Source organism: Aquarana catesbeiana, linkage group LG06 (genome assembly GCF_042186555.1).
Source record: "Aquarana catesbeiana isolate 2022-GZ linkage group LG06, ASM4218655v1, whole genome shotgun sequence".
Classification (NCBI taxonomy): Eukaryota; Metazoa; Chordata; class Amphibia; order Anura; family Ranidae; genus Aquarana; species Aquarana catesbeiana.
This window is the reverse complement of record NC_133329.1, coordinates 296,615,800-296,633,711: the sequence shown is the minus strand read 5'-3', so window position 1 is coordinate 296,633,711 and position 17,912 is coordinate 296,615,800. Positions and strand designations below refer to the sequence as shown.

The 17,912-nt window shown below is 40.6% G+C and overlaps 1 protein-coding gene across 2 annotated transcripts in view; it reads right to left on the bottom strand.

Annotated features, from left to right (window-relative positions):
- The window catches only part of ADARB1 (adenosine deaminase RNA specific B1), a 259,557-nt gene that overhangs the window by 54,554 nt on the left and 187,091 nt on the right, over nucleotides 1–17,912 (bottom strand). For both annotated transcript variants that reach the window (XM_073633480.1, XM_073633479.1), the window contains 4 exons: nucleotides 14,157–14,231; nucleotides 5,620–6,548; nucleotides 2,302–2,416; nucleotides 1,701–1,869 (listed from right to left, as the gene is read on the bottom strand). In XM_073633480.1, the coding sequence (XP_073489581.1) occupies nucleotides 1,701–1,869; nucleotides 2,302–2,416; nucleotides 5,620–6,548; nucleotides 14,157–14,231 (1,288 nt within the window). The remainder of the gene's footprint in view (nucleotides 1–1,700; nucleotides 1,870–2,301; nucleotides 2,417–5,619; nucleotides 6,549–14,156; nucleotides 14,232–17,912) is intronic.

Here is a 17,912-nt window from a genome sequence, read left to right as displayed (position 1 = left end):
TGGCCTGTTGGTGGGCCCTGAGGACAGTGTTGATGACCACTGCTGTAGGCCTCTTGGTAGACTAACCAGTTTCCTCCTGGCTCTTTCATCCAGTTTGGAGAGATGTCCTGATCCAGGGAGGGTCTGTGTTCTACCAAAAACCTTCCACTTCTTAATAATAGACTTCACTGTGCTTCTAGGCATAAAGCCTTTGACTTTTTTTTTGTATCAATCTCGTGACTTTTGCCTGCCCACAACTTTATCCCTGGAGATCCCGTGACCGTGCCTTGCCAGCCATAGTTGATTGTTTGCTTCAATTGCACTACTAGGGACTGAAATGCTCCAGGAAAGGTCTTTTTATCATGCAGAACTACCCAAAATGACCACAGCTGATCACAGTTCAAAGTTAAATGGCCGTGTGCAATTGTGGTGATTAGCTACACTTGATTTAGGTTACAAGTTATTTTTAGGCACCGGGGGAGCCTTTTTCCAACTCTACGATTGTTTCTTTATTTTTTCTGACATGTTGGTGTTCTCCTTCACTTGGATGTCATAAGTTGCACTGAGTATACGCAGCTGGATAAAAAAAAAAAAAAAAAAAAAAAAAAAAAGTCTTCATTTCAGGCTGCAAAGCAACGTGATTTTAAAAGGGGGGGGGGGGATACTTTTCTATACCCACTGTAGGAAAGAGATCAGCAAGATGGCCTGTGTCAGCAGATTTCTGGGAGGGGAAGGCAGTACATTAAAAGATGACTTGACAGTAAAAGTCTAACCTTGGGAGCAGATATTTTGTTTTGACCATGTTACAATGTATTCAAAAGAGATCACTTGTAATTATATAAAATTTAAACAGGTGCTAAATATTTTATTTACAATTCATAACAGGAACCCAGAGTTGACTCTTCATTTTTCAAGTTCACCTTTCGTAACATATTACACCCTTATTCAGGGTGTAATCTATTACAAACAGACTGGCCCCTGCACCTCAATCTGACATCTAGTGGGGTTCTTCTCTGCTCCCTCCCCTCTCCCGCTGTCACAAAAAAAAAAAAAAAAAAGTGGCTGCCCACCCACACTGTGAATGGAAAATGACAAAGTCCGGCAGCCTTTGCGGCTGTCGGCTTGTAGTTTTCAAGCAACTACCACGGCTCTTCACTCATGCTTCCTGTCAGATTGCATCTGCTTCCCCTTATGAGATGTAAGGGGAAGCAGAAACACTGGCAGATCTGCTGGAGACATGCAAAAAGATGCATTTATTTTTCTAAAAAGTGAACTTATCCTTTAACTTTACACTTCTCCTCATAAAATAAGTGGTTAGCACTTCTGTCTGGCACTGCGTGGGTTTCTCACTGTGCCTGCGTGGGTTTCCTCCGGGTACCTCCTCCCCCCCCACTAAAAAGTTATGCTAGTAGGTTTCTTGGCTCCTGTCTAAATTGACCCTAGTATGTGGATGTATAAATGTGAGCTAGGGACCTTAGATTGAGGGTAGGGACTGATGTGAATAAAAAATTCTAACATATCTATATCTATCCCCTTAGATTGTAAGCTCTAACGAGCAGGGCTCTCCGATTCCTCCTGTATTGAATTGTATTGTAACTATGCTGTCTGCCCCCATGTTGTAAAGCGCTGCGCAAACTGTTGGCGCTATATAAATCCTGAATAAATAAAAAAAAAAATTACAATAGATTTAAAAACTAGTTAAAGCATGTTTTCTTACTCACCTTAGGAATAATTCTAATTGTGTGTAAAGGAATCTAAGTAGTGACCTGCGTGCTATGATTTCAGCATGACAGTCATTTAACGCAAGACCACGGTCACTCATATACTCTCCATTAATACATTTTGTTCCAGTAGAAACACTGATGACCTGGGCATCCTTCACATCCGTACCTAAGAAACAAATTTAAGGTTAATTCCCAGATTTAAAAAAGAAGATCCCAAAATACCCATTACACAGAGACAAAAGTGTGTTACTGGCAAGATCACCAGGTCAAAAAAAAAAATACATATAAATACAGCTACTACGTGAATTTGTTTTTTGGTTTTGAATACACTTTAATGGTCTTTATTGACCAGTGTTTGAACAACTGCATGTTATCCATTAAAATGGTCTTCACCTTCATATTTAAAACTAGCATCACAATATTCTGTGTGACCATAGTATATGTTGACTCAAAACCATTTTATCGATCACAACTGGGATTGGGTTTTAAATCCTTAACCTGGCAGCATGGTGCTGAGTGATATTAAACACTTTGTAGATCCTTTTCCTGCAAATGATCATACCCTCTCAATCACCCAAGTTTCACACAAAATATGTACCTGTTGTCATGACTACACCAGCCAAGACTTTTCGCCGTGCATGCGGGGATGTAAAATTATCTGTTAATTCACTGAACTTATCTACAACCAAACGCGAAACAGCATCAGCCAAAACCTACAAGTAAGGAAAGGTAAAAAGTACAGTTATTGATAAAATATAAGCTTATGCAAAATTCCTAAGTAAAAGCCAACGTTTAGAAATGCAGGATTCTACATTTACAATAGCTCAGGCTAAAAAAGGTAGAATTGTTTGGATATTACATTTTAAAGATGGAATTCAGGAAACAAAATAAAGTTAAATGAAACACACTTGACATGTAAAATGCGATGTGTAAATCCTTGCCTTCCTTTTCTTTTAGGATTTTACTTTTAATAGTGGACAGCACTGTGGCTTAGTGGCTAGCACTTCCACCTTGCAGCACTGGGGTGACCAGTTCAAATCCTGAAGAGGACACCATTTGCATGAAGCTTGCTTGTTCTTGTTTGCTCTCTGGAGATGCGTGGGTTTCCTCTGGATACTCCAGTTTCCTCCCACATTTTAAAAACATGCTGGTAGTAAGGATGAGCTCTGGCGTGTTGGCAAGCTGCCAAGCCTGCCAGGAAGTCGGCAATGCGCTGCGCTAATCACAGGCGGTGAGAAATTTCCCGTTCTCTGCAGCCGCACATAGGGAAATGTCTCACTGCTTGTGATTAGCACTCTGCAGTGCAGACTTCCTGGCGGGCTCGGCACGTGCAACTTGAAGACGCCAGAGCTCATCCTTAGCTGGTAGGTTGAAGTGATTGTGAAAAGGCTTGAATTTTATTTAAAGGGGTTGCAAACCCTCTGCGTTTTTCACCTTAAGGCATTATATGCCTTAAGGTGAAAAACCTGTCAGCAGCGCCCCCGAGCCCCCCTTTTACTTACCTAAGCCCCATAATTCCCGTGACGGGAACCAGCACACCAGCTCCGGCTGGTGTCTTGTGTCCTGATTGGATAGACTGACAGCAGTGCAGCCATTGGCGCCCGCCGCTGTCAAATCCAATGATGCGGGCCCCGGAGCAGAGTCCTGCTGTCTGTGTCAGCGCGCTTCTCCGATGGGACACTCGAAAAGAGGAGGAGCCAGGAGCACCACTGAGGGACCCAAGAAGAGGAGGATTGGGGCCACTCTGTACAACTGCAGTCCCGGTCTTCCTCTGGGGTCCCCTGCTGGCCCTTCTGCCCCCCCCAGTGAATATACACAGCATGTAGTTCAGCCCCACCCCCTCCTCACAGGCTGTGATTGGGAGCCAGTGGCTCCTGCTGTTGTCTAAGCCCATGGGGAGGAAGAGAGAAAAGAGCCGCTGTTCTCGTGCACAGCGCTGGATCTAGAATGGGCTTAGGTTAAGTATAAGAGGGGGTGGTGGTTGACCTACACACATACATACCTGAAGACCCCTTTTACACTGAGGCAGTTTTCAGGCATTTTAGCACTAGAAATAGCCTCTAAAAAGCGCTTAAAAACTGCCTCCCATTCAGTGCAATGAGTGCTTTCATACACGGGTGGTGCACTTGTGGGATGTTAGAAAATGAATGGGCCTTAAAAACTTCGCAAAACTAGATGTTGTCACGTGAGCTAAAAAAAAAAAAAAAAAAAGACACCCCGCCTGAAAAGCGCTGCTGCATAAATTCTCAGGGTTATAACAATTCCTGTAATAAATAAGTGTACCTATAGAAAGATTCTGCTTTCAAAAATGGGGGACTCTAAATCCTTGGTGCCAAACCTACAGCCCTTTGGCATGTGATTTGTGGCCCTCGGTCCTCAGCAGTTTGTAATAACATTGATCTCTACTAGCCTCATGTAAAATACTTCATTTCATATGGTCTTCTGCAGCATATCACCAGCCAACAAAAATATACCATGTCTAAACTCTGACCCTCATTTTCTCTATTTGGATCTTCAGTTTCTAACAGTCTTCTCAAGCATTGCATTATATTAAACATTATGTGTGGTCCTTTGGGTATTTCAGGGGCTGCATTTGCTGCCCCTTTTAGCTAATAAATCACTGCTCTATAAACCAGTTACAAAAAAAAGTCATGTACAGGATTACAGATTTATAAAAACTTCACTTTGTGGATATATATTCAGGTGAAAATGTACACCCAATGGAAATTATTGACTTTAACATGTAAAGAGCCAACAATGCTTCTGACTGCTTGGTCTCATGTTCGGTGAGGTCATTACTGACTGCTCACTGTCATCCTTGATAGAAGCTATGACATAAAGGGTTAGTTAACCATTACCTTAAAAAAAAAAAAAAAAAAAAAAAAAAAACTGCCTAAGCAAATATGGGGCAACTGTAGATTAAAAAAAAACTGCCTAAGCAAATATGGGGCAACTGTAGATTAAAAAAAAACTGCCTATCCAAATATAGGGTAACTGTAGATTAAAAAAAAAAAATTTTACAGCTCTGAATAAAGTTGAATAATGCCCTTGCTATATGTGCAGGTCAGTTACACCTGAAGCCTGACGAATACTCGCGGGATGTTGTCAAGTGAGGCCTAGTCGTTACTGCCCACCTCCTCCTTCACAGGAAAAAAACCCTGGCTTACATCTCTCTCTAAGAATAAAGTTCCCCTGAATGCTTTTGGAAAATCCAACAAATTTTAAGATAATTTTGGTATGCTACAGTCATACTTTATGTTGAATACTAAAATGTTTATATATTGTAATATTTCCTGTTTTACAAGATCTGCAAACAGTTTGTAAACAAAAATAAATAATTTTGGCGATTATCAAGTTTTGACTTTTGATCAATGTATGGCTTGCAACAGTATAATACTGCTGTTAAAACACCGATACACTTCTTGTGGATTTATCTAGTGTGGACTTATCCTGAATTCCATCTCAGCCCATTTACCATGGTTTGTATATTTACATAGTTTTCTACTGTGACCCAAAACCTAGCTTTACCCAAGTTTGAGCAGGCATAGCACTTCTCATTTATACAGAAGTAGTTGTCGGCCTATAGTTTAAAAAAAAAAAAAAAAGGAAGAGGAAGCCTGCACATTGCTGTATTCAATATCATCTACCTGAAATATTTGAGCAGTGAAATTGTAAAAATACCTTCCCTTGGTAGTGGAAGCAAACATTTGGATGTCTTCCTCAGGATACTTAAAATACAGTGCTACGGAAATTCTTAGAGACTCAAAAACATGTGTTTAATGGATGGGCCTATCTACTTTCAACATTATCATGTAACAGAATGCAATAATGAATTGGTAGGTCATGTAAAAGTCTGTTAAGTGTTATGGTTGTATGCAATGAGTAAAACAGTGAAAGCCTTAGTACTTCCTCTTACCTGAGGTAAATGCAGTTGAAGTCCTTCACTTGGAATAGGCTGTCGGGAGGGGGTCTGATCCAGCTGCATGTTAAAGAGTAATGCCAGAGCTGACTGAGCAGCCCGTGCTTTAGCAAGCTTCTTGTTTCTTCCAGAACCCTCAAATGTCTGATTGTCCACCGTGACTGACATGACAAAGTTCTTAGCATGACTTTCCCCACTTTCTGAGACAAAGTCATACTTCAGACCAGGCCGCAGTTCATTTAAAATCATTACAGGATTCTTTCCACTTGTTGGTGGAAAAAGAGATGGGGTGGGAAGGGGAGACTGGACTAGATTACCAGATCCAACAAATGTCATGCTGTAGTCACTCGATGAATTAAAAGTTTCATTTCCATTAGATCCCAAGAAAAATGCATGATCAGACTGTTCTGGCTTCTCAAATCCATTAAACAGTGTGTCAGCAAAGTCAGCTTGGTCAGAAGTGAAATCAGTGTTTACAGACAGCGTTCTCCCCATAGCAATGTGGGCCTCTGATGCATTTGGAAACTGAACAAAGGACCGTAAAGCCCTTTCAGCTGCATGAAGCTTGGCTTTCTTCTTTGTTGGTCCTGAACCCTCAAAAGCTTGTCCATTAACCTCAACAGTCATGATAAAAACAGGTGCATGGACTGGTCCAGACTGAGAGAGAAGTTTATACTGCAAGCCAGGCTTAATTTCATTCAGCTGCATGAGAGCGTTCTTTGGCAACACAGGTCCTGGAGTTTTCTTCCTCTTCTTTGGACGGAACTTGGAATGTCCATTATTACCTTCCTCCAATGGTCTTTTTCTGTTGCTTCCCTCACCCCCATTGGAGAGCTGAGCCCCCTCCCCGGTAGTTTGGCCATTCCCATCCTTTGCTGATACTCCATCCACGTTACGATTTTCTTTAACATCTGTGCTGCTTGAACCTGTGGTGCCCAGAAAGAGTAACTTACAATGCCTTCGTTGCAGGATCTTGTAAATGCAAAATTTATCTATCTTTGTCACTGGTTCAGTGATGTGTGGTCACGGAATACCTACTCATGGCAAATATTAGTTGCCATTTAACCAATATCTAACAAAAGATTAAAGTTTACATTTTTTAACACTTTCATCGTTCTCTGTAAGAAGCCATTTCACATGTAAATTCTGTATGGAGTCTATACTAACAGCAGGTAAAACTTACCAATAAGTTAAAATTCAAAACATAAAACTAGAATTGGGAAAACTCAATCATACTGAAAAGGACTTAAGGACTGAAAGGAAAGTAATTAGGTTTGCCAGTTTTCTTTACATAAATCACAGTAAATAAGGAAAGTGACAAGAAAATAGAAACCACTTAGGTAATGAACTAATTAAATGTAAAAGCTTACGGCAAAAATTGTAATCTGAAAGTTAGACATTTTGTAAAATAACATGAGAAAACTGAAGGGGGAAATGTTTGACAGATAAACTTTGAGGTCCTCTTTCACTTAATAAATCTGACTAACAGAACCAAGTGTTCCAAACCTTGGAACATTCTCCTATTAGAGCAAACACACACCACTTAACCCAGCTAACAAAGCTGACGGAATGGTTGCTAAATTTTCATTTATAACATCCTCCAGCAAAAGCTCGATAGGTTACTCCTTTCGGCGCTCAACAGACCAAAGAGAAAAGAAAAAAAAATAAACTTTGAAATGAGAAAATATCACTGCTGAATAAAATCTTAGACATGTTCTTTGCTTCTTGGGTCTTGTTTAAATAGTTATCCTTTGGCGTGCCAACTCTCATACAGAACTGGAATAAAGGGAGTATTCGACTGACTGCTAAATAACAGTACTTGGCTAGTAAAGCCATATAATTCTCATGACCAGGATTCAAATAAAAAAAAAAAAAAAAAAAAAAAACATCCAGCCTTCTTCAAAAGAGAAAAAAAAATTATCTAGGAAAATTACATTTTGTGCAAGACAGATTAAGAAACCAAAATATATTCTGTGGGTACATGAGTATTGACCTAAATGTAGTATATTGGTGGATTTGAGAGCTTTAAAATGAACTTGTCAAGATGGATATGTCAACTGTTGTTGCTGAGGCAAAGGTCCAAGTTTACTATGAAGTTTGATCATTGTTGGCCTGTCAACTGCCTCAACGCACACCTTCTCTTACCTTCAAGAGGAGTGAAATGTGGGAGGTCAGGCAACTGAGACACAGAAACGGCCCTAACATTTCAATTGAAAATGTCAGGCTCAGGCAAGGGATGCAAAAAAAAAAAACAAAAAAAAAAACCTGTAAGGCAATTGCATAATGTACTAGCGTGTGCATACTAGCACATCATGAAATACTTACCTTGGAACGAAGCCTTCCAGCAGCGCGACGTCACAGCTGAGAGGACTAACATCTTTCTTCCGGGTATACACGCTCTGGCTATGTGACTGGCCGCAGCCACAATGTCGTCACTCCTGCACATGTGAACGGGAGCCCTTGGTTCCGACACAAAGCTCTGAAGGTCCGGCAAAGTATGCCAGACCTTTCAGAGCGCATGTGACATCACCGGCTGCATCCAGGGTGAATATCTCTTAAACAGTGCATGTTTAAAATGTGATTTTTACCTACAGGTAAGCCTACAATAAGGCTTACCTGTGGGTAAAATTAATAACGTGCGCTTTACTATTGCTTTAAACGTATAATTAGCACAGATATGCTCGACTTCCAGTCTGTGTTGCAGGTATACTGGGTCAGCTTCTGGCCAGATGCCAGGCCTATGTGATGTCACCTTGGAGGCAGTTTCTACTTAAAGCAGGAATGACAACTACACTGATATACAGTCGGTATAGGTAAAAATGAGGAAAAAAAGCCATCCTAGTCAAAGCTTACATGGGACTGAAAGCGCTGCCTCTGCCACCAGTGCTTTCATGCAGGAAGAAGAGGAATGAGTCACATGCATTGGAAGTATCCTTTGTCTCATTGCTACTGACAACAGGGAAGGAAGTATAAGCTGCTGTGAGGGGCAAACTTAAAGTGAACCCGTTGCTTTGACCTGTATGATCAAAACACAGGCTAACTTTAAAGCAGAAATTAATGTATAAGTGAAGGCATCTGTATATCCTATGTGAAGTGGAATAAGTGATCACTGTCTTACTACTCACTTTAAAAAAAAAAAAAACACACCCTGCCATCACGCAAGACAGCTGTGCTAGACCAGCAGTCCCAACATATCCCCAGTCAAAGACAGAGCTCTCCAATCAGCAAGGACTATTCGCTTTGCCAGCTGGAAAGCTCTAGCGTGGACTCAGCGGGAGGTGTGTTGGACAAAAGCTTCCACGTCCTTCACTGAAGCATGACAGCAGAGGACAGTCCATTTTACCATAGCTAGTAGGAATTAGTCACATTGAATTCGACTGTATTGTAACTGTATTATCCAAGACACTATTTACATATTTACAAGTAGCACAGACACCTTAACCTAATCTCCATTGAAAGGCAGATGCCGATCGTCCAAGAATAGGATGGGAGGTGACAAAATCGTGGAACTACCCTGTTCAGGTTGCAACAGCTGCATTATGTGCTAAATAAACGGGAAGACTGAACACTTGCTCTTCCGTTGCACATATATGACACATGGAATGTACCGACATTTTACAGCATTCAGTAGCAAATAAAGCTGAAGCCACAAATTTAGCCATGTTGTAAAATGTTTTGGCTTAATATGAGTCAAGTTTATCCAGGAGAATGCCACCTCTTGGACATATCCTTTAATTTATAATAAAAGTTTTATGGAGCATCAGAAGTACAAATACAGGTAAAAGCCAGTAAATTAGAATATTTTGAAAAACTTGATTTATTTCAGTAATTGCATTCAAAAGGTGTAACTTGTACATTATATTTATTCATTGCACACAGACTGATGCATTCAAATGTTTATTTCATTTAATTTTGATGATTTGAAGTGGCAACAAATGAAAATCCAAAATTCCGTGTGTCACAAAATTAGAATATTACTTAAGGCTAATACAAAAAAGGGATTTTTTTAGAAATGTTGGCCAACTGAAAAGTATGAAAATGAAAAATATGAGCATGTACAATACTCAATACTTGGTTGGAGCTCCTTTTGCCTCAATTACTGCATTAATGCGGCGTGGCATGGAGTCCATGAGTTTCTGGCACTGCTCAGGTGTTATGAGAGCCCAGGTTGCTCTGATAGTGGCCTTCAACTCTTCTGCGTTGTTGGGTCTGGCATTCTGCATCTTCCTTTTCACAATACCCCACAGATTTTCTATGGGGCTAAGGTCAGGGGAGTTGGCTGGCCAATTTAGAACAGAAATACCATGGTCCGTAAACCAGGCACGGGTAGATTTTGCGCTGTGTGCAGGCGCCAAGTCCTGTTGGAACCTGAAATCTCCATCTCCATAGAGCAGGTCAGCAGCAGGAAGCATGAAGTGCTCTAAAACTTGCTGGTAGACGGCTGCGTTGACCCTGGATCTCAGGAAACAGAGTGGACCGACACCAGAAGATGACATGGCACCCCAAACCATCACTGATGGTGGAAACTTTACACTAGACTTCAGGCAACGTGGATCCTGTGCCTCTCCTGTCTTCCTCCAGACTCTGGGACCTCGATTTCCAAAGGAAATGCAAAATTTGCTTTCGTCAGAAAACATGACTTTGGACCACTCAGCAGCAGTCCAGCTCTTTTTTTCCTTAGCCCAGGTGAGACGGTTTTCGCGCTGTTTCTTGGTCAACAGTGGCTTGACACGAGGTATGCGGCAGTTGAAACCCATGTCTTTCAAGCGTCTCTTGGTGGTGGATCTTGAAGCACTGACTCCAGCAGCTGTCCACTCCTTGTGAATCTCCCCCACATTTTTGAATGGGTTTTTTTTCACAATCTTGACTAGGGCGCGGTGATCCCTATCGCTTGTACACTTTTTCTGACCACAGTTTTTCCTTCCCTTTGCCTCTCTATTAATGTGTTTGGACACAGAGCTCTGAGAACAGCCAGCCTCTTCAGCAATAACCTTTTGTGTCTTTCCCTCCTTGTGCAATGTGTCGATGGTCGCCTTTTGGACAGCTGTCAAATCTGAAGTCTTCCCCATGTTTGTGTAGGCTTCAGAACTGGACTGAGAGACCATTTAAAGCCCTTTGCAGGTGTTTTGAGTTAATCAGCTGATTAGTTTGTGGCACCAGGTGTCTTCAAAATTTAACCCTTACACAATATTCTAATTTTGTGACACACGGAATTTTGGATTTTCATTTGTTGCCACTTCAAATCATCAAAATTAAATGAAATAAACATTTGAATGCATCAGTCTGTGTGCAATGAATAAATATAATGTACAAGTTACACCTTTTGAATGCAATTACTGAAATAAATCAAGTTTTTCAAATAATTCTAATTTACTGGCTTTTACGTGTATTGCTATGCTCCCAGCACTCTAGAGCAAGAGCCTGTCTTCTCACGCATCTTTGCTGCTCCTCCACCCTGTTTATTCACAGAATTCTTTGTATTTTGTAAATGGAATCACACATACAAATTGCTCTGTGATTGGGCAGCAGAAAGAGGAGGGGTTGGAACAGAAGCTCCATACATCTCTGCGGCTGCTGGATCTGAGACCAGAAGGTCCAGAATCGAAGTGATGACGTACAAGGATAGCTATGCTCCTGGAGCTCAGTAAAAATATCAATTGTGAATTAAAGAGAGGTCCATGAGGTGGGCACGCAACTCATTAGATTTAAAGTGGTTAAGTCAAAACAAATTCACTGCCAGCCCCCCTCTGTTTTACCAAGCCATAACACTGTTCACGTTTGTGTAAAACAATACCTGTAATTATCTCATCTACAATCTATTCTGGCAGGTCACGTGACCTCCAGCCGCTCTCCTCCACCCATCTAAGGACTACAGCAGGAGAGGCTGAGATCCCCCTCTGACATTACCCAGAGAGTTCACATGACCACTGTGCTGGCTGCTCAACACCTCCCGCTGTAGCACTTAGATTGGAGGAGAGTGGCGGGAGGTCATGTGACCAGCCAGAACAGATCAGAGATGAGGTAATTACAGGCATCGTTTTACACAAACATGTATACAGTGTGTTATGGCTTGATAAAACAGAGGAGCTGGCAGTAATCTTCATTTAACTTTACTGCCAGCTAATAGTGGTAGAAAGAGGGGGGGCGGCAGAGATGGCTCACACATACACACAGGAGCCAAAAAGGTAGGTAGGGAGGGAGAGAGGGGAGAGCAGCGGATGACAGAGGCACAGAAAGCGATAACAGTAATCATGGATCAGCAGCCATGATTACTGTGGACAGCACACAGAGGGGGACACATGAACAGGCAGGATCCACCAGGTTTTTTACAGCTTATAATAGGGGGAGATTAGACAGCACAAGCACTGTGCTGTTTAATCCACTATAAAGGAACAGGATCTTTTTTTTTTTAGGGTTACAACCACTTTAACCTATAATAATCCAGAACATTCCTGGCTGCATTCCTGGAGTTCAGCTTTTAGTATAAACAAAAAAATGTATCCAAAATAGTCCAAGAAGAACAGAATGATAAATCAAGAACACCAACTGTAAAAATCTGCACAGTTTAGTACTGAAGCGGGAGCATAAACATTTAAAATAAGGTAATAAAAGAGAAGCAGCCCTAAAGAAAAAAAAAAACTGCTAAAAGCTGTAAAAGTATAGTCACCTTAAAGAAGGGGTCTCGAATTGGCGGCTCTCCAGCTGTTGCGAAACTACAAGTCCCATCAAGCATCTGCCTGTGGGAGTCATGCTTGTAACTGTCAGCCTTGCAATGCCTCATGGGACCTGTAGTTTTTGCAACAGCTGGTGGGCCACCAGTTTGAGACCCCTGCCTTAAAGCAGATCTAAAGGCAAAATTTTGCTTTCGTTTTTGATGAGTGGGGAGGGATTAGAACACTTTTTTTAATGCTGTCTGTGCTGCCATTTGGGAGAAAACCCTATTTGTCCATTATCAGAAAGTAGAAGTGAGAGAAAACCCCAAATTTTGGGCTGCCACCAGAACAGGAAGAAATCTGCCAACAGGTATTCTGGTCACCTTGGTGACAAACAGGGACTTGCTCACTGTGGAGGGATTTCCTCTCACTTCCTATTTGGGCTAAAGGACAGGAAGCAAAATGAAATCTCCCCAATGGGACACAGGGGGCAGATAAAACCAGTCAAGTCTCAAAAAATAAGAAAAAAGTTTTGCCTTCAATTCTAAAATCAAAGTCACAACAGCAGGGTATTACAGGTTGCTAAGGCCAAAGTTAAGACCTAGCAAGTAGGATCTGAGCTTGCCTCACATCCTGATACCTACAACATTCTTAGTGACCCACTACTATTATGGGCTGCCTCAGAGGTGAGGGGGTGCTGAAGCTTGTACATCAAGACATCAGAAGAGCTGTCAAATTAGTTGTAACAGCAAGGTTTTTGGAGGCTGCTACAGGTACGTGTGTACACCCCTCTAGGTGCCCACACTTTATGCATAAAAATAGAAGTTTATTTCTGAAGCAGAGTCACTTTAATGCATTTTAAGGGTTCATGGATACAACCACTGTTTTAAGGATACAGATCAATCAGACTAAAAAAAGGCTGTTCTAGAAATATTCCAATAAAGTTTCTAGCCAAACCAGTAAACACAAGTATAATAAAAATAATAATAAAAAAAAAAAAAAAAAGAAAGTACTTCTGAAAAAAAAAAAAAAACGAGCAGTGGTTAGTGGAAAGAGTAGTAGTTAAAAAGGAGTTTACATTCTTTTAAAAATACTTTTTTTATGATTTAAGGTAAATGTGCAAATACATATAAAATAAAGCGTATACTATATAAAATTACATGTGTGAGCAATTCAGACAGTGATTGAATGTGACTGAGGGAAATCTAACAAGTCTGTCAAACGGGAAGGAAATACAAAAGATTCACAAGACCGATTTACTACAGTATATAAGGCTGCAGCTTGATAGGATATAATCTTACCTCAGCTGCCCAACCAATTCTTAATTCTGCACTTGTTTTGGAGAGGAGATCAGTCTCATATACAGTGGTAAATTGGTCCCAGACCTTTCAAAAATGGTCTCAGTTGGCTGCCCAGGATGCCTGCAGACGCAGAGGTTGCAAATACACAAACATTGTTCAAAATACATTGCTAAAGACAGCAATCTTTTTTTTCAATAGATGTTCTGATTTGTCACTAATTCGCCTTGGAAATGTTTTTACTGCTTTTCTCTCAATGAAGGGTCTCAGCATTTTCTGACTGAAACCCAACAGGCCTAGGCAATTTAAAAATCACTTTAATCTCAGTAGTGATTTGGCAAACATGCTGATTTCTGCACCTCACATACAAATAGCCAAATGAGAAAGAATTTGAAAATGATCACTACCCCATGATAAAAATTACATATTGGTTAATTTAGGGACAGAATTAAAAAAACAAAAAAACAAACAAAACCAAACTGTCCTGCAAGCTAAATTAAATAGTGTACTGGTTGCTGCAGGGAAAATATGTTTTGTTAATGAAATGCCAGAAGACATACAACATCAATCAACTGTATCTTACTCATGTTTTCTTCATCATCCACATCCATGGTGAAATACTTTTGTTGCTTTCTAGATTGGCGAAAGGTGCCTCGCTCTAAAATGAAATAATATAATTAGCTGGTATATGGAGTTTCTATACATGCATGACAAAATTATATCGAATTACCTGTATAATTAGCTATAACTCATAATAAAAAATAAAATAAAAAACACACAAATATGATTTCTGGTACCTGACGGAATTCCAGTTTTGAATCTGAAATGATTTTCATAGGTAACAGCCTTAATATTTTAGCCTAACCACAAGCCTTACTTCATGTCCCAGCTATCATTCATAGCTGTGATTATGTTGTAAATATATTAAACAAGCAAACAGAAATGATTGTTTGAATGTACTGTGTGGGAAGACCTGTGGTTTTTGCAGATAAGGCATTATTTAACATTTAATAAGTTAATGTTTGGCAGCATGAAAGAACATTTCAAATTATTATGCTTGCAAATCTGTTCTGGCATAAATAAAGTAGCAATTCTGTTTGAAATATGTACAGCTGACATTTTTTCCCCATTTTTTCCCCATAATTACCAAACAAGGGAAGCAAGATAAGAAATAAAAACAAACTCCTCGCTTTGTATACACGAATACATTTATATGATATTAAACTTAACACCTTGCCTGCCTCCATGACAATCCTAATCCAGCATTCTAAAATTTTAATCCAATTAAATCTGTTTATACTGTTCAGAATAACTGCAAAAATTACATCAAGCCTTTCAGCTACTTCTCAAGCCAAGACAGGATTTTAATAAAACCAATTTTACACATATTCAGTATCCGTATTCACTACCAAATTTAAGACAGTGCTCTCAGACCATCCAATACAGCACAAAAATACACATATCCCCCCCTACTTTCTAATACTATACTACACTATATACTATACTACACTACTTTCCAAAAGTCACTTGTTAGCCAATTTTTTATTTATTTTTTTACATCATAAACCACCGCAATGTTAGGTGGTTATAGATAAAAATACAACATGAAGTGCCTTTAAAAACTATCCTAACCCCGACCCTGTGTTTCTCCTTTCTTACTTTACTCTTTTTCGCGTTTTACTATACTTTTGCTCTGACTGAGCGTATGTACAATTGTGATGCGTTATTCTAATTAAGCCTTATGTCGATTGTTATGAAGGCCCTGCAAAGTGTCTGTTAACTTAAAAGAAAATAAAAATACTTATTTAAAAAAAAAAAAATTCTAACCCTTAGGTTTTACTGTGGTTAAAAGTATGGGATTTGTTTTCTTTAGCTCTGGTTCACATTGGAGCGATTTGGCATGCAATTTGACATGATATGTCAAATCGCATGCCAAATCGGCAGCAATTGTACTGTCTGAATCTGTGCAACACTGCATTTGCAGCACCGCTCCAATTCTGAAAAGTAGTTCTGTACTACTTTTGGCGACTTCGGGGTGCGATTTCCATTGACATCTGTGCAGCAACCAACAGATGTCTCTGAAATCACCCCCGAAGTCGGGACTGACATGCGGGAATGAAATTGTGCAAGTTCAGCTGAACTCGCACAATTTAATTCCCGCAGTCAGTGTGAACCTGGGCTAAATCATACTTACCAAGCTGGATGCAGCATCGGTCCGATGCTGCATCTGTCCTTTCGGCTCTAATACTGAGAAGCCAGCGATCAAACACTGCTAAACACTCAGTTCTCACAGCTCCGTGAGCAAAGGGCTGGTGACTGTTAGTAATGGGCTATCCTCTCTTCCTGGAGCACTCACTGGAGCACTCGACTGTGGAGGGGGTGGGACTGGCCGACTCAGGCTCTCAGCAAGAGGCTGAGCCAGGTGCTGGTCCAGGCATGTGGGTGGATCCTGACCATATGGTCCTGATCTTTCACAAGCCTGGACCGGCTCTGTGACTTCAGCCCACTGCTGGAAATGGGTCACAGGAGTGCAGAACAAACTGCACTCCTGTGATTTACAGGAGTGCAGAACAAACTGCACTGCTGTGATTTACAGGAGAAGTACAGCCACACATATACTATTTAACCGCTTGCTGACCAGCCGCCACAGTAATACAGCGGGAGGTTGGCTCAGCTTGGGCAAAATCGCCATAGCTGTAAGTCTGTCCCTTTACCAGCTATAGCAGGCGCCCACGGCATGTTGCCGGAGCACATGTCCGGCGGCCGCGATGTCCGCTGGCCACCCGCGATCGCTCTACAGAGAGCCAGAACGGGGATGTCAATGTAAACAAACAGATCCCCGTTCTGCCAGGGGAGTAGAGAGAGATCATCTATTCCTAGTGATCAAGAACAGCGATCTCTCTAACTGGTCAATACACACACCCCGCCCACAGTTAAAAACACCTCCCTATGGAACAATTAACCCCTTGATTGCCCCCTAGTGTTAACCCCTTCCCTGCCAGTGCCATTTATACAGTGGCTATTTTTAGCTGTGATCACTGTCACTGGTCCCAAAAAAAAAAAAAAAAAGTGTCTGATCTGTCTGCCGCAATCCCGCCAAAAAATAGCTGATCACCGCCATTACTAGTTAAAAAATAAATAAATAAAAAAAGAAGAAGCATACATATAGCCCCTATTTTGTAGATGCTACAACTTTTGCGCAAACCAATCAATATAAGCTTATTGCGATTTTTTTAACAAAAAAATATGCAGAATATATATTGGCCTAAATTGATGAAGAAATGTGTTTTAAATGTTTATTTTTTATATATATATATAATATATATATATTTTATAGCAAAAAGTAAAAAACTAAAAAAAAATAGGGCTTTTTCAAAATTGTCGGTCTTTTTTTTGTTTATAGCTCAAAAAATAAAACCGCAGAGGTGATCAAATACCACCACAAGAACGCTCCATTTGTGTGTGTGTGTGTGTGTGTGTGTGTGTGTGTGTGTGTGTGTGTGTGTGTGTGGAGACATTTTGTTTGTGTACAGTGTCGCATGACCGCGCAGTTGTCAATTAAAGTGACGCAGTGCTGTATCGCAAAGAATGGCCTGGTCATTAAGGGGGTAAATGCTTCCGGGGCTGAAGTGGTTAACAGAGCTACTGTATACTCGAATTTTGGAGACAGATCTCTGCAAAGTGAATTAAATAGCAAAATTATTTTCCAAAGTCCCATAATTAGTTAACTCCTGTGTTACTGCAGTATAAATACATGTTTATTTAGGTGGTTTACACTAGAAATATATTTTCCCTGCGCATTTCCTGCATTGCATTTAAAACGCAGTGCCTTTGTGTCCGCTGCAGGTGCCAAAATATTCTTAAAGAGTACGTAAACCCCAACGTTTCATATTCCTGATAAGGTGAAAAGTTTACATTGTTCGTCAAAGCACAAAAAGCTTGGAAAAAGATTACCACATCCTGCCTGAACATTTTTTTCATATTAACACAAACCAGAAACAAATCCTGTCAATGATAAGAGTTATTTTCATCCCCAAATAGTTAAGGTGGGAAGTTGCCCATGGAAATGGGAAGGACGAATAGAGTGTGCTTGCCTGAGGGATAAGGTGATGTTAAGCATCTCTGACTTATGCTAATTTATCTTGCAATTAGATAAAATGCTGTATCTGATATTCACTCAAAACGTTGGGAATGGCGACTTCCAGAGTCGTAATGAAAACCAACAAGTTGTCTGCGATAGCAGTTACCCTCTGGTCCACAGCTCCTGCAAAAACCCCCCCCCCTTTTTTATGGATATGGTACAGGAAGGGCTCCAGAGTCAAGAGGAAATTTAAGGGCG